The sequence below is a fragment of the Hoplias malabaricus genome, chromosome 16 (assembly GCF_029633855.1).
Source record: "Hoplias malabaricus isolate fHopMal1 chromosome 16, fHopMal1.hap1, whole genome shotgun sequence".
Classification (NCBI taxonomy): domain Eukaryota; kingdom Metazoa; phylum Chordata; class Actinopteri; order Characiformes; family Erythrinidae; genus Hoplias; species Hoplias malabaricus.
In genome coordinates, this window is record NC_089815.1 from 19,685,635 (window position 1) to 19,699,587 (window position 13,953).

At 41.8% G+C, this 13,953-nt stretch overlaps 1 protein-coding gene across 1 annotated transcript in view; it reads right to left on the reverse strand.

Moving 5' to 3' along the window:
* The window catches only part of LOC136671369 (CUGBP Elav-like family member 5), a 32,036-nt gene extending 18,470 nt beyond the window's left edge, over positions 1-13,566 (reverse strand). The window contains exon 1 of the mRNA XM_066647042.1: positions 13,188-13,566. Within this exon, the coding sequence (XP_066503139.1) occupies positions 13,188-13,566 (379 nt within the window). The remainder of the gene's footprint in view (positions 1-13,187) is intronic.
* Positions 13,567-13,953: the final 387 nt, after the last annotated feature.

Sequence of the window (13,953 nt, forward strand, 5' to 3'; positions counted from 1 at the left end):
TGAAGGTTATCAACAAGGAGTTTGCATCCGACACTTCTGGAGTCACATTACACCACACACTGGAACATTGCTGTGAGGATTTTGTGGCGTTCGGTGGCATTCAATGTGATTAGTCACGCATACATCACACATATCCAGCTCTTGGAATATTGCCTCCATTGTTCCACAGTCCGATGCTGTGGGGGTTTATACTCCTATAGCCAGCACTTGGCATTGAGCAGGGAGACTTTAAGCTGCTTAAAGTAACAAAGATTTGTTTATTTATTGCCTACTGGGGCAGAAATAAATTAAGTGTATTATATTACAGTAACATAATACAGTTTAACAGGAGGGTAGGACTTCACACCCACCCCTTTTCCACTTTCAATTTATTTCTGCGGTGGTTACTTCAGGCTCAGCACTGCAGCAAGTTACATAGTACACTTTCTGCAGTGCTGAGCCCAGAGTAGCAACGACAGAGGCTCTGTTCTCTGTATTACAGTTCAGTGGACCATCAAAAATGATTTTAAAACTTGAATTTTAAGGTAAAATTATTACGTAGTAATATAATGAGACACATTTTACTAATCATAAGATCACACAGTTGTCAAAGTACCACAAGGACCAAACAATACAGTTCTCCTTTCTGTCTACACAGCCCAGTTCAGAATGCCCAGAGTCAGCGCCTGATTCTTTAAATGAGAATGAGCCACACAAAGCTCCGTTCAGCCTGGGAGTTAGGAGCAGAAATTTGGATTTTAGCCTTTTTTGTTTGTTTCTCTTTTTTTTTAAATACATTTAATCAGTATTCTTTTGCAGGTCTATGCTGTGATTGGAGAGACTCAGAAGAGACGGTGAGACAATTCTAAAGTCTCTTCAGAAAAGATTATTGACTGACTTTTTTTCTGACTTTTCCATCCTTACAAAATAAACCTGGCTGGTCTTATTTCACAGTTTGTGGGTTGGCAGGCTCTACATTCTCATGCTAATGTGATTTTGGTTTTTTCATATTATGTCCCTCTTAAAGTGCTGGAAATCATTCGTTTGAAGAGGCGTCTATAAATGTTTGGACACCACATTTCACAACTGTCGCATAGTGATTACTGCCGTTTCTAAAGAGCTGCTGCATAAATCGAGGGCTGTAGTGTATTCAGACAAATCTAAAGGAGAGACTGGGGCTTCGGCGGGAGATGGAGAGACATAGCTGTGATTAAGCAGCTGAATGGAGGACACTATTCTGCCTCCTCTCCATTGACAGCCTCCATTTGCCGCTTTATTTACTGCAAGGCTACTGCAACTCCAGTGCTGTTGCTGCTGCTGGAGGAACAGTGGTCCTGCTCCTTCAACTTTGGCCCTGAGCTGTGAGGTGCCCATTAAGAGTGGAGGTCTTTGGGATAAATCTTCCTTCAAGCTCCCTTTCTCCTTCTCTTAGCCTAAACCTAAGCTACCCCCGTCATTACTACCCGCCCCCCAACCCCCCAGCCCTACGCTCTCCTTTCCTTGACTTCACATGTCGTGTTCAGCCAGCACTTGCAACGACATGTGGGCTGTGTCCCAAATGGCTCAATACGTCCTACAACACAGCACAGGTGAAACTACAGCTTGTGAACCAAAATAATGCACTGAATGCAGGTTATAGCTGAATATAATGGATTTGTGTCATACATGTTGCACAGTACTTGATGGATTTAGGGACCTACTTTGTGCACTACAAAGGGCTTAGGGACTCAGTCACGTACACATATCAATGTGTGCATGTACACCATTTCAGGAAGAGTTGCCAAAGTTGGAAGCAGAAGTAGTCTAATCAGATCAGAGCAAAAAAGGTGGTTTCCTACTCTCCTCCCAAAGTGACATAGCACAGTTTCTACAGTGCTGAGCCCAGAGTAGCAACAACAGGGGTCATATTATCCCTATTACAGTCACAATGATTTTGAAGCTGTCACTTTAAGGTAAAACTATTACACACCGTTGCTTCAATGAAGCTGGTAATGTGAACGTAGCTCAAGGGTTAGTGAACATAGCCTTGTTTTACATTTGAACAGTGGGATAATGTCTAATGCAGTGTGTACACAGCCCTGTGATCAGTTTCTTCTCTGAATGCTGTGATCTTTGATGCGCTGCCCATAATGACCTGACCACCAAAGTGTTGAGTTTGATCCGCTGCAATGTGATCACACTAATCGTTCCAACAACAATACTGTCCCTGCCCCAGCCTAATGAGCTTGTAATGAGTTCTGTAATATAAGCAGTACTCTAGCGTAACCTGTAAACCTTAATTAAGGCAGGCACCTTAAAGTGTGCCCAACATCTATGCTCCCTGCGTAGAGTCATACGGCTCAGAGCAGGGGTCCCTTTGAGGCCATGCTCAAGAAGGCCTTACTCGGGAGCTGAGATCCTGAAAAACAAAGGTACCACATGATACTTTTTCACTTTTACACTGTCAGACAAATTCACTGTGGTGGTACCCTCAAGGGCATAGATTCTATACCTTTAATTAGGGAACATAATTGAACCTTATTCTACTGTAATTGTAGAATTTAAAACTGTAACGTTTTTTTAATTTTACACAGTTCACCTCTTTTTACAAATTTTACAAATATTCACCTCTCATTACCAATGTCTACCTTTAGGGACACAACAGGACTATAACACCACTGTTGTACCTTACACTGTTTGTAACTTTAGTGTACCTACACCATACCTTTTATTCTCAACACGACTCTAGAGACTTGACAATCAGGAGAGAATGCAGACATCCAGCACCAACTACAATACTTGATGAGTAAACAAGCTGAAGGTTACCACCACCGTGTTGTGGTTTTTCAAACCTGTGGTTCCCATTAGAGACTGGGTTTTGTGACATTATCATCAGCTACATTTCAGAGACAGCGAGGTGCGTGGGGGCTTATAGTGGAAAGCCAACCAGGTACCAAACGAGCAGAGCCGTGAAGAGCCTTGTACAGTCGTGTAGACTTGGTACCATATAGTAGAAAAGCACCATAAAAGTGGAAATGTCATGCCATAAAAGAAAGTGTCAGTTCTACAGGCTCCCTAGTGGGAAATACTGCCTTCTGTGTGTCCAGAGCCTACCCAGAATCATTTGGAAAGACTGTAGGTATAGGCTCCCCCAAAACCCAAGCCAATGTATCTGATGGGAAATGGGGTTTACATCAGATACAATGAGAGATCAGTTTCTTATTCTCTACACTGGTTTTCCTAAGAGCACAGAGCTATTATTGGAAACAGGACCCACATCAGTAAATCTTGATTGTAATGCCTGAGAAAGCTCAGCCACGAGGCACTTGCGCTTTGTGTGAGTCACCAAACTTTACGTCACAGAAGCACTAAAGTCACCAATGTGTGAGTCACTCGGGCTGAGGCTGAGTGTTCGTGTCCGCCAAAGAAAATCTCGGCAAAGCAAAGACAAACGGTGTCTCTGAAAAATACATCATTGCTCCCAGTGTTTAGAAATAAACAAAGTAAAAGCAAAAAGAGATGGGGGACCTTACATCTCTCTCTCTCTCTTTCTCTCTCTCTCTCTCTCGCTCTCTCTCTCTCTCTCTCTCTCTCTTGCTCTCTCTCTCTCTCTCTCTCTCGCGCTCTCTCTCTCTCTTGCGCTCTCTCTCTCTCTCGCGCTCTCTATCTCTCTCGCTCTCTCTCTTGCTCTCTCTCTCTCTCGCTCGCTCTCTCTCTCTTGCTCTCTCTCTCTCTCTCTCTCTCTCTCTCTCTCTCTCTCTCTCTCTCTCTCTTTCTCTCTCTCTGTTCAAGTTGAAGATGCCTTTATTACTCTGATTGTATCAGATGTAATATTGCATCAGAGTACAACAATAATAGCTTCTAAGACAGTAACAACAGTAATAATAAGTCGGGATGCATGATGATATCATCTTATCATTGTATCTCTGTGATCTTCTCTGTCGCTGTCTGTCTCTTTTTTCTTTCTCTCCCCCTATTCTCTACCCTTTATCACTTTCTCAAAACCCTTTCATTTTTCTTTCAATATTTCTTTCTTTTTTGTGTCTCCTCTGTCTTCTGTCTTTCTTTCTCTGTCTGTCTCTGCCTCTCTCTCCTTCTCTACATCTATCTCCCCCCTTTCTCCATCCCCCGCGCTCTCTTTCCTTTTCTCCAGCTCTCACACCTACTCGTTCCTGCCCCATCTTCCTCTATCCATCTCACTCCCTCTCTCTCTCTCTCTCTCTCTCTCTCACACACACACACACACACACACACACACACAAACACATGCTCTCTCTCTCTTTTCTTCTTCTTGTTCTCCTCCTTCTTCTTCAGGGGGGCAGGGGTTGGGGGGTGGAAGGCTGGCAGCAGAGTGGTGATGTCATGCCAGCAGTGCAGAGATGGCAGCTTAACCTATTTTCGGAAATACCACAGACTACTATTTATAGCCGTGCTGAGCAGCGCTCCTTTCAAACGCATCCCTGACGGGTGACACAAAGAACACTAATAATATTCCTCTCCCTCTCTCCTCATCCGTCTTCTTCAGCGTCTCGCTGATCCGTCTAATCACCGCAGTAAAAACAACAATCAAAAACTGCGGGGAGGGCTTCGCTAATATTGACCAAGCAGCAGCACCGCAGCCGCAACAGGCCGTACGGGCTACACCGTCTATTAAACACACAGCTGTGCGTGTACAAACACTCGGGCGCTGAAGTCAGAGACCACTTAGTCTCATACTGCCAGACTCTCTAGGGAGACTCTGATGCCTTTCACCACTTAACGTGGCCAGTAACCACCTTCTACTGCAGACAAAGGCAATTTGACCGACACACAAAGCAACAAATCACAAGCCTGCAATCGTAATTGACTATGTATGTAATTGACTGTAATTACACCTACATTAATGGACACTAGTCCCTGTTGGCAGGATATTTTCAATTGGAGAACTGTTCTCAGTCCAGCGGTGACACTGAGGTGTTTAAAGACTCTCAGCAGCACTGCTGTGTCTGATCCACCCTTATCAGTGTCGCTCTGGTCCACTGTGATGATATGGTGCTCAGTGGTGGACAGCAGGGTGAAAGGTGGCGAACCATGAATGCAGAGTAAAAGGTGGAATATAGTCTGTATCTGCACGGTCAGTGAGGCAGTTAAAATGGACAGTTGGGGTGAGGGGGGGGGGGTTATAATGAAAATATGAGCACTGAAATATACAAGGTCCTACTCTGCTCCTTCCCTTTGTATTGCATCCATTTGTTTCCACTACTCTTCCTCCACCTTCCCATTAAAGTCACAATTTGTTTTCACTCCATCTGACAATCACTCCATCTCTCTGTCAGTTCATCTGTTGTGTTTAGCCTCCTGCCTGCCTTTCTTTTCTCTCCTCTCCAGCTCAGAGAGAGAGAGAGAGAGAGAGAGAAAGAGAGACATAGAGAGAGACAGAGAGAGAGAAAGAGAGAGAGAGAGAGAGAGAGAGAGAGAGAGAGAGAGAGAGACAGAGAGAGAGAGAGAGAGAGAGAGAGTGAGAGAGAATGAGAGAGAGAGAGAGAGAGAGAAAGAGACAGAGAGAGAGACAGAGAGAGAGAGAGAGATTGAGAGAGAGAGAGAGAGAGAAAGAGAGACATAGAGAGAGACAGAGAGAGAGAGAGAGAGAGAGAGAGACAGACAGACAGAGAGAGAGAGAGAGAGTGAGAGAGAGAGAGAGAGAGAGAGAAAGAGACAGAGAGAGACAGAGAGAGAGAGAGAGAGAGAAAGAAAGAGAGAGAGAGAGAGAGAGAGAGAGAGAGAGAGAGAGAGAGAGAGAGAGAGAGGGGTGCTTGAGAGCAAAAATGAGAGTAAGAAAAGCAGGATAGAAGAAAGAGGGCAAGAAAATTGTGAAAAATAGGGAGGGAAATATATGTAGTGAGAGAAAGCAAGGAGAAAGAGAGAGCAAAGAGAGGGGGAGAACAAAGAGGTGGGGGAGAGATAAAAAGAGAGCAAAAAGAGTGAATGAGAGAGAAAATAGATTGTCGAGAAAGAGACTGAGAGTGAGAAAGTAAGAAAAGTAGAGGGAAAGAAATAGGACAAGAAAAAGAGGAGCGAGAGAGAGAGAGAGAGAGAGAGAGAGAGAGAGAGAGAGAGAGAGAGAGAGAGAGAGAGAGAGAGAAGAGAGAGAGAGGGATAGAAATGGAAGATTTGGAGAGATAAAGAGAGAAGAAAAATAAAAAAGTGAGAGTGGGATAAAGAGAAAGGGAGAAAAAGGAACAGGGGAGGGAGAGAGAAAGTGAAACGGACAGAGCAGGATGGAGAGAATGAGAGAGAAAAGGGAGTCGGGGGAAAATAAGAGTGATAAAAGAAGGAAAAGAAAAAAGATAAAAAAGAAAGAGAGCATAAAAGGGAGGAAGAGAAAGAGGGAGAGAGTGGGGAGGGGGTGTTGTGTGCAACATTTGTCACTGTTCACTGACTGACACATAATGTCATGCAGGGCCCTCTGCCACAGAGACACAGCGGGGTCCGAATGCATGGCCAGTCAATAATACACTGCAAAATATGATCTCACCACAAGTGAAACATCACAAATATAGTCAGTGACTCTAATATTTCCTATTAGGAGAGCATTCTTACATATTATAATATTATCCCACTCTTTCCTAGATTAAATAACCCGGTTCAATAGTAAGAGGTTCAATAATCAGCCAATGGTAAAAGACCTTCCCTCTTACAGACTACCAGATGTAAAATTCATCCTTTCATCCATTGTCTATAAGTGCTGATCCAGTACAGGGTCACGGTGAGTCCGGAACCTACCCGGAATCACTGTGTGCAAGGCGGGAACAGACCCTGGAGGAGGCACCAGTCCTTCACAGATTGACACACACTCACACATTCCAGACGTACAATGTCTTCCATAATTCAAGAGATCTTTTTGCAGTGTAGCGGACCATGCCACAGACAGAGTAGAGTTCAGTAAGAGTCCTCGCACGAGACTCCTCAGCCCATGCTTGACTACCACTGCCACATGATTCAAAACCTAAGACACCCTGGAAATGTGTCTGGGAGGAAAAGGAAAAAAAAAGGAATTGTCATTTTTTCCCAGAAGGTAAAAGGGTCCCTACAGGTGGGCGTCTCAGTCCACGTCTACAGCTCTCTTCATCAGCGACTTTCTCTCACAAAACAAAAAAACCCTCCTGAATCAGTTCCAAATTGCGAGCGATTATCACAGAACGCCACAGTAAAATCTCCAAGGTGCCGTCCACTTATTTTCCTTTTACATGCGCATCTCTGCCTGATGAAGCCCCCCACCACTCCACAAACACAGCATTTAAATTACTCAGCATTTCACAAACAGCCGGCCTTCTTCATTTCTTTTAATCTTCACCTGCTCTTCACCTTCTTCCTTTTCCCTTCTTTCATATTCTGCTACTCTCATTATCTGTACACACACATGCACACACACACTGAACGCTCAGTCAGACAGCAGTCTGGTTTCCCACTGGTTTAGACACTGCTAAAATGTTTATAAAAGCTTCTACTTATAAATAAACCCAAAAACCTAACTATAAATGGGTAATAATTTTTTGAAAAAATAACGTTTGCAGACAAAAAAGCAAACATCATTGTGAGCACATAACAGACACATAACATTCATTAATTCATTCATTCATTGTCTGTAACTACTTATCCAGTTCTGGGTTGAGGTGTGTCCAGAGCCTACCCAGAATCATTGGGCGCAAGGCGGGAACACACCCTGGAGGGGGCGCCAGTCCTTCACAGGGTGACACACACTCACACCTAGGGATGCTTTTTTTTTTAAGTCGCCAATCCTCCTACCAACGTATGTTTCCAGAGGAAACCCACACAGATACTGGGAGAACACATCGAAATCCTGAGGCATGGTTCAAACAAACCACTTCAGGACACTGTTTAATGTTATTAAAAAAATAAATAAATAAACAAATAAATTTAATACAATAAAAATAAGAGAGACTAATACATGTGTTCTTAACTCTTGTTGACATAAAGCCAGCTTTCAACCACTAGAGTCTATGTAACACAACATCAGTAATACTGAGTTCAGAAGGTAGATTATATTTTATTTATGCAAAAATATGTATTACATCTCATAACTAACTCTCATTCTTACGTCTCTCTCTCTCTCACACACACACACACACACACACACACACACACACACAAACAGCTGCTGCGAGAAGTTCAGCATGGTTTTTTATCTCATGCCTGGCTTAATCCACATTTATCTCTTGTAAAGTTGTCAAAACTAGAATATGGCTGTTTTTTATTGTCTGACCTGTGAGCTGCACGCTGCACTTTTCTAAATTAAAGCTTGTGTCCGAGATTTTTTGTGTTTGATGTTAGATCTCTCCCTGAAATTATATTCGGCACATTAAGACATTCTAATCCAAATATAATTAATAATTTCCTCTTACCATCTCCTTTCAAAAAATACAAATAAAAATAGGAAATATTAGCATTTTAAATCAATATTAATTCTGATTAATCACAAAATGTCTTTGTGATTAAAGCGATTAAATGTTTAAATTGATTGACACCACTAAACAAAACATATCAAACCAAGACACCACTATATCTCTGTATCAAAGCCTTGGATGCTATGACCAAACAATTGGAAACCGCATCCAAAGTCACTTACGAACTGGCCACTGAGTTAAGCCTAGAGTTCACACAAAACTATAAGATCAGTGGCTCATCCTGGCTCCTGTCAGTGAAGCCACTGTGCTGCTGCATGTGCATAATCCACACATCTGGTTGCTATGGCTGCTTCCCTGGTGGCTGTGTGTCCCGTATTCGAGTCAATCAAAGAGATGAGGCGACCTGTAACTATTACATTCTACAATATGGTTGGTGTCCAAGAAGGTAATGGCTTTCTGTAAAAATTATATTGCTATTAAAATACTGACAACTGACCACATTTTGTAGTTTGAGTGGATCAGTGGTATGAGTGGGTCAGACACAGCAGGGCTGCTAGAGTTTTTAAAGCATATAAATCAGCATATAAATATACACTGTGTCCAGTGATGAAGGACTAGAGGACAAGCAACACAAACTGTGCAGGGTTTGTGGACCAACCAAGGTGCACCAACGACAGAGTGGACAGTGAGTGTACACGGTGTTTAAAAACTCCAGGAGCACTGCTGTGTCTGATCCACTCATACCAGCGCAACACACACACACACACACCAGCACCACATCAGTGTCACTGCAGCGTTGAGAATGGGCCACAACCCAAATCATACCTGCTCTGTGGTCATCCTGTGGGGGCCCTGACCATTGAAAAGTGGAGTGAAATGGGAATGAGAACGTATGCAGAGACAGGTGGACTACAGTCTGTAATTGCCTAGTAGCAGTAGATTCTCCTCATACAAGACAAGAGACCTGTAAACCCAAATTAAAGCCAATAAAACCACTGCTATGGGAGCAGTTTATTCTGCTTTAAAGACTCTAAGAAACTTCCATTTTGATGATGCATCTTGAAGGTGGGCGGGACTCTTAAACCTCTGACTTTGTTGTTTGATTTTTGTTTGTTTGTTTGTTTTATTACACTTTTCTGAATGCAGAAAGAAGCTAGACAGCTGCCATTGTATTTATTTCCTAATACCTCAGTGGCTAGACAAGGGTTAGGCTTGATTAGGGAATGTAATGAAAATACACCATAAACAAACAGATGAGTCTTAAACTGTGAAGCTGTGATGTCAAAATCCACCACGAGGAGGAATATAATGCATGCACACAGAGTAGGGCATAACATCAAAACAGCAAATTAAAATCTAGATTTACACACATTTTATGTACATTAAAGTACATTGAAGTATATCTCCTTCTCCTTTTATAAAATCAGATTCTAAAATACATGGTTTTGTTATGAATATATATATATATATATGATATAATACTTACACAAAGAGAGAGAGAAAACAAACCGTCCCCCCCACCCCCCGTGAATGGTAATGCCAGCTATTGAAAAGATAATCAAGCCACAGGAATACTTAAGCAATCAGGGCTATTTCTACAAGAACCTGTGAATATAATGCAGGAAATATGGTATCCTCGGCCCATTTTAAAGCTCAGCACAGCTGCAAAGACACACCACTGTAGAGTTCTTCCATCAGAGGGGGGTTAAAAATATAAAGCCAACATTTTACAGCACATTTCTTTGATTTATTGTGAAGGGCTTTCCAGGAATATTTCTGCACCAGTTATAAAGACATTAACATCATGATCCCCAAGACATTAGCTTAATGCTGATATTCCGCAGATATGAGCATTGGTAATGTCAGTCGCCCTGCATCTCATCTAGTCCACAGTGCACATGCACGCTTCCTGTAGTGTGTCATGCTAAATCCCAAAAAAGGAAGACAACATAGTTTTGGGAGAAAAGAGATCTTTTCTTAATAGTAAACATATGTAATATATCATTATGAGATTACGAGTCAGAGTATTGTCGGAGTATCACCTATTTTAAGTGACACAGAGAGAGAGGAAGTGTTGTATTCCACTGGTGGTTTATTTAGCTTTTTTCCAAAGTTTTGTTCAGAAAAAAAAAATAATAATAATCTTGATAATTATTGAATAAATTGAATTGAATAAAATTAAGATTTTGTTTTGTTTGTTGTTTTTTTGCAAATTGTCAGTCTAATCACACTGTATTCAAGTGAAAATGGGATCTTAATATCATTAAACCTGACGTGCAGAACTCAAAAAAATCATTTGCACTTTAAAGATAAATAAATGCACTATAAAGGATGTTTAATTAAGTGCTATAGGAGTATTAGAATATATGAGTGATCAATCCAGAAATATAAGGATTGCGAAAGCAGACTATTAATACTAATCAAGGCACAAATAATTGCCCAGGGGTTAGCACTGAAAGACATTAGTCACATTAAATACTGCAGAGTAACCAGACCAGAGCATGTTTTAATTGGGAAAATCAGGCAGTGTTAAGGGACACAGCGTCTGATCCAGGGGACTAGGCCTCAGACAATAACTTACAGTCTCTAATCCTCTTCAGTCAAGTCATTATGGTCATGCTTTATTATCACGCCTAACTAACTAATTCCATGTTTTCCTGCGTGAATTACCAGGCCGAGTTAGAGGTGAGATGTGACTCCCTTCCAAAACATGTCCATTTGATCCCCTTACTAAGCAGATCCCCTTTTTAAAAAGCTCAGGGTTTAATTTTCATTTAAAGATATTTGTAAAGATTTTCCACAGAACATACACAAAATATAAGCTGTCCTTGTATGTCTCTTGTATTTGGACACGTTCAAATATTAAAAGGGTTCTGAAAGAGTGACATGAATAGGATTAGGCTCCTATAAGCTTTTGCAAGCTAATAGCAAAGCAGCTGAGAATTGATTCCCAGCTGAAAAGAGGACACTAGGTTTATTTAAAGGGTGAAACATAAATGTTCGTTGACTCTTAAACTACTTACTGCTTCTTAGAGCTCAGCCCACTGTGGACTGAAGCCTTTCACAGCAGCTTAACTCCGTCCTGGACCATGGCCCTATCGCATTTGGCCTGAATAGTCAAACATTAACAAAGCACACTAATTGCATTTCCTATCAAAGGTACATTCATTTTCATTATGTTTGGCCTTTACTGTGTCAAAATAACACAGTATTAATGATTGTAGATTACAGCTTCATGGAGAAAACACAAAGAGAATCAATACTTTCTGTAGGATTACAGATCATTTACAACAGGCTGAATCCATAAAAAGTCAAACACAATGAGTTTGTAAATTGGGTTTAAATTAAGAGGGATAAACTAAAACAATATTGAAAGTTGAGTTTCTACATTCAACCAATATGTGAGTGTTTATTGATGATTTTATATATATATATATATAACATTCTAGAAAGGATTAAAGAGCCAGAAAAGACTGTTATAATTCCAATGATAACAGTAAGAAACATCTAAAACGTTCATTGCCTCCGTCTACATCATAGCATTATATAACATGACTGAAATATTTTCAGTATGTTCCCTGAAGTACTACTATTTTGACCTATAATAATATCTTTAAAAACATACAAGGGAGGTAGGCTACGTGTAGAGTGTTGTAAGGCAAAATAGTTACCAAACAAAATGCACTTGTCATGTTTGCTGCTCTTCTACCATTGTAGCTGTTAAAAATTAAATATTAATCATTTAAAAGGAGGCATTGTTATATATGTTCATTATTCAGTGTTAGTTAAAATTGTAAGTCGCTACACAAAGCTTCAAAAATGTGTGTACATCTCTGCGAATGGTTTAAACTGGATTTTTAAAAAATGGAGCCCCGTCTTTTTGTGTTTACTTTGGGGTCAACCAGCAAAGGAGCACCAGCGGACCGTTGTTTTGTTCTCAACCCGCTTTCAGGCACAACCTGCACGGATTGGCCGTTAGTACACAACGCTTCGGCGGACTGCTCGTGTGTATGAACCGAGCCAGTCGAGAACCAATCGTAGTTTAGGACGCTCGCAGCTATTAGCCAATTACAGCTAGAGGGAGGCGGGTCTTGTCGGAAAACGGGCGGGATAAAAAAAGAACGCGTCTCCCGCTTACGTTCCAAAACACAGTGTATCACCTAGAAACGTGTCAGCTGTGCGCGAGCGGTTTATACTCAGTCAGATGAATAAATGATGGTTCCCTAGTTGCAAAAGGCTTTTAAAAATACATTCTGGGAACCCAGCGTTGCCCTAGTTCCACAGAAATGGTCAGAACGTACATTTAGAGCCATTAAAACGGCTGAAGACTATTAACTAAATCCCCGGTGAAGCTGTGACATGTTTATCATTTCAAATCGAACTCTTAATAGCTAGGAACGCTAGCAAATACATGCACTAATATGTCAGTCTCACAAGCTTTGACACAGTCTGAAAATAAGGGTGGATGAAGAACAGTTCAAAGCAAAAAAATCGAAAAAAAATAATTAGCCGGGATTTTAAAATAAATAGACAAAGGTTTGATGTGAATAGGCTAATCTCTATAAAACAATAAAAACACCACTATTAGCTATTAACGAGTGTCTAGTCTGTAATATGCAACTAGTTTTAATAAGATAGTCGAGTGTGAACAAAACCAGCTGGACAGATTAAGCCAAACAATGCATTGAATATTAAAAAAAAACATAACGTACATAAAACAACAACTGTTTACAGTAGATGGGTTTAGCTGGACGCAGTAGTAAACAGACAAACAACGTTGGCAGCAGTGAAGGGGTACATTTCAAGGCTTGGAGGCTTCTTTACCTTTGTGCATGCCGGTGTATCGGTCCTTTAGCACTGTCAATTCGTGGATTTTCCCAAACTGTTCGAAGAGGGGTTTCAGGTCTTTCTCCTCTAGGTTCCGCGGTATTTGCCCGATAAATAGTTTTATGGCGTCTTGGTCTTTCATGGTGCCGTTCTCCGGGTGAATGGAGATGGGTTCTGACCCGTTCATGGGTTTGGGGAGTGGAATCTGTGCGCCTTGGTGTTGGTTCTGGTTGTGGTTCTGATTCAGATTCTGGTGCTGGTGTGGATGTGGTGCGAGTCCGGGGCTGTACAGCACGCTGCAGTGGTTGAATGGAGCGGATTGAGAGGGATGATGGGGCTGCTGCCTTCTTGTCTCAGTCTGAGCGAATCTGGCCATTCTGAGCAGGGGGAGCAGACTGGATAGTAATAATGACAGCACACACACACACACACACACACACATACACGCGTAGACACACGCGCGCGCGCGCGCACAGACACACACTCACACACACACACACATACACACACAGTGAGAGGAGCGCAAGCACTCAGCTGGAAACCCAGGCTCACTTTCTACCTCGACACACATCACACACACACACACACACACACACACACAACAAGCAGAAGGGGGAGGGGGAAAGAGGCATAGAAGGCATGCAATCAACCGCTCTCGAGCGACACCACATGGTCACAGTCTCCCATTGCAATGGGACTTTTCTGGGGTTTTTTTGCATTTTCATTTTAAATATTTGTCTTTACATCACTCTTATCCAGATCT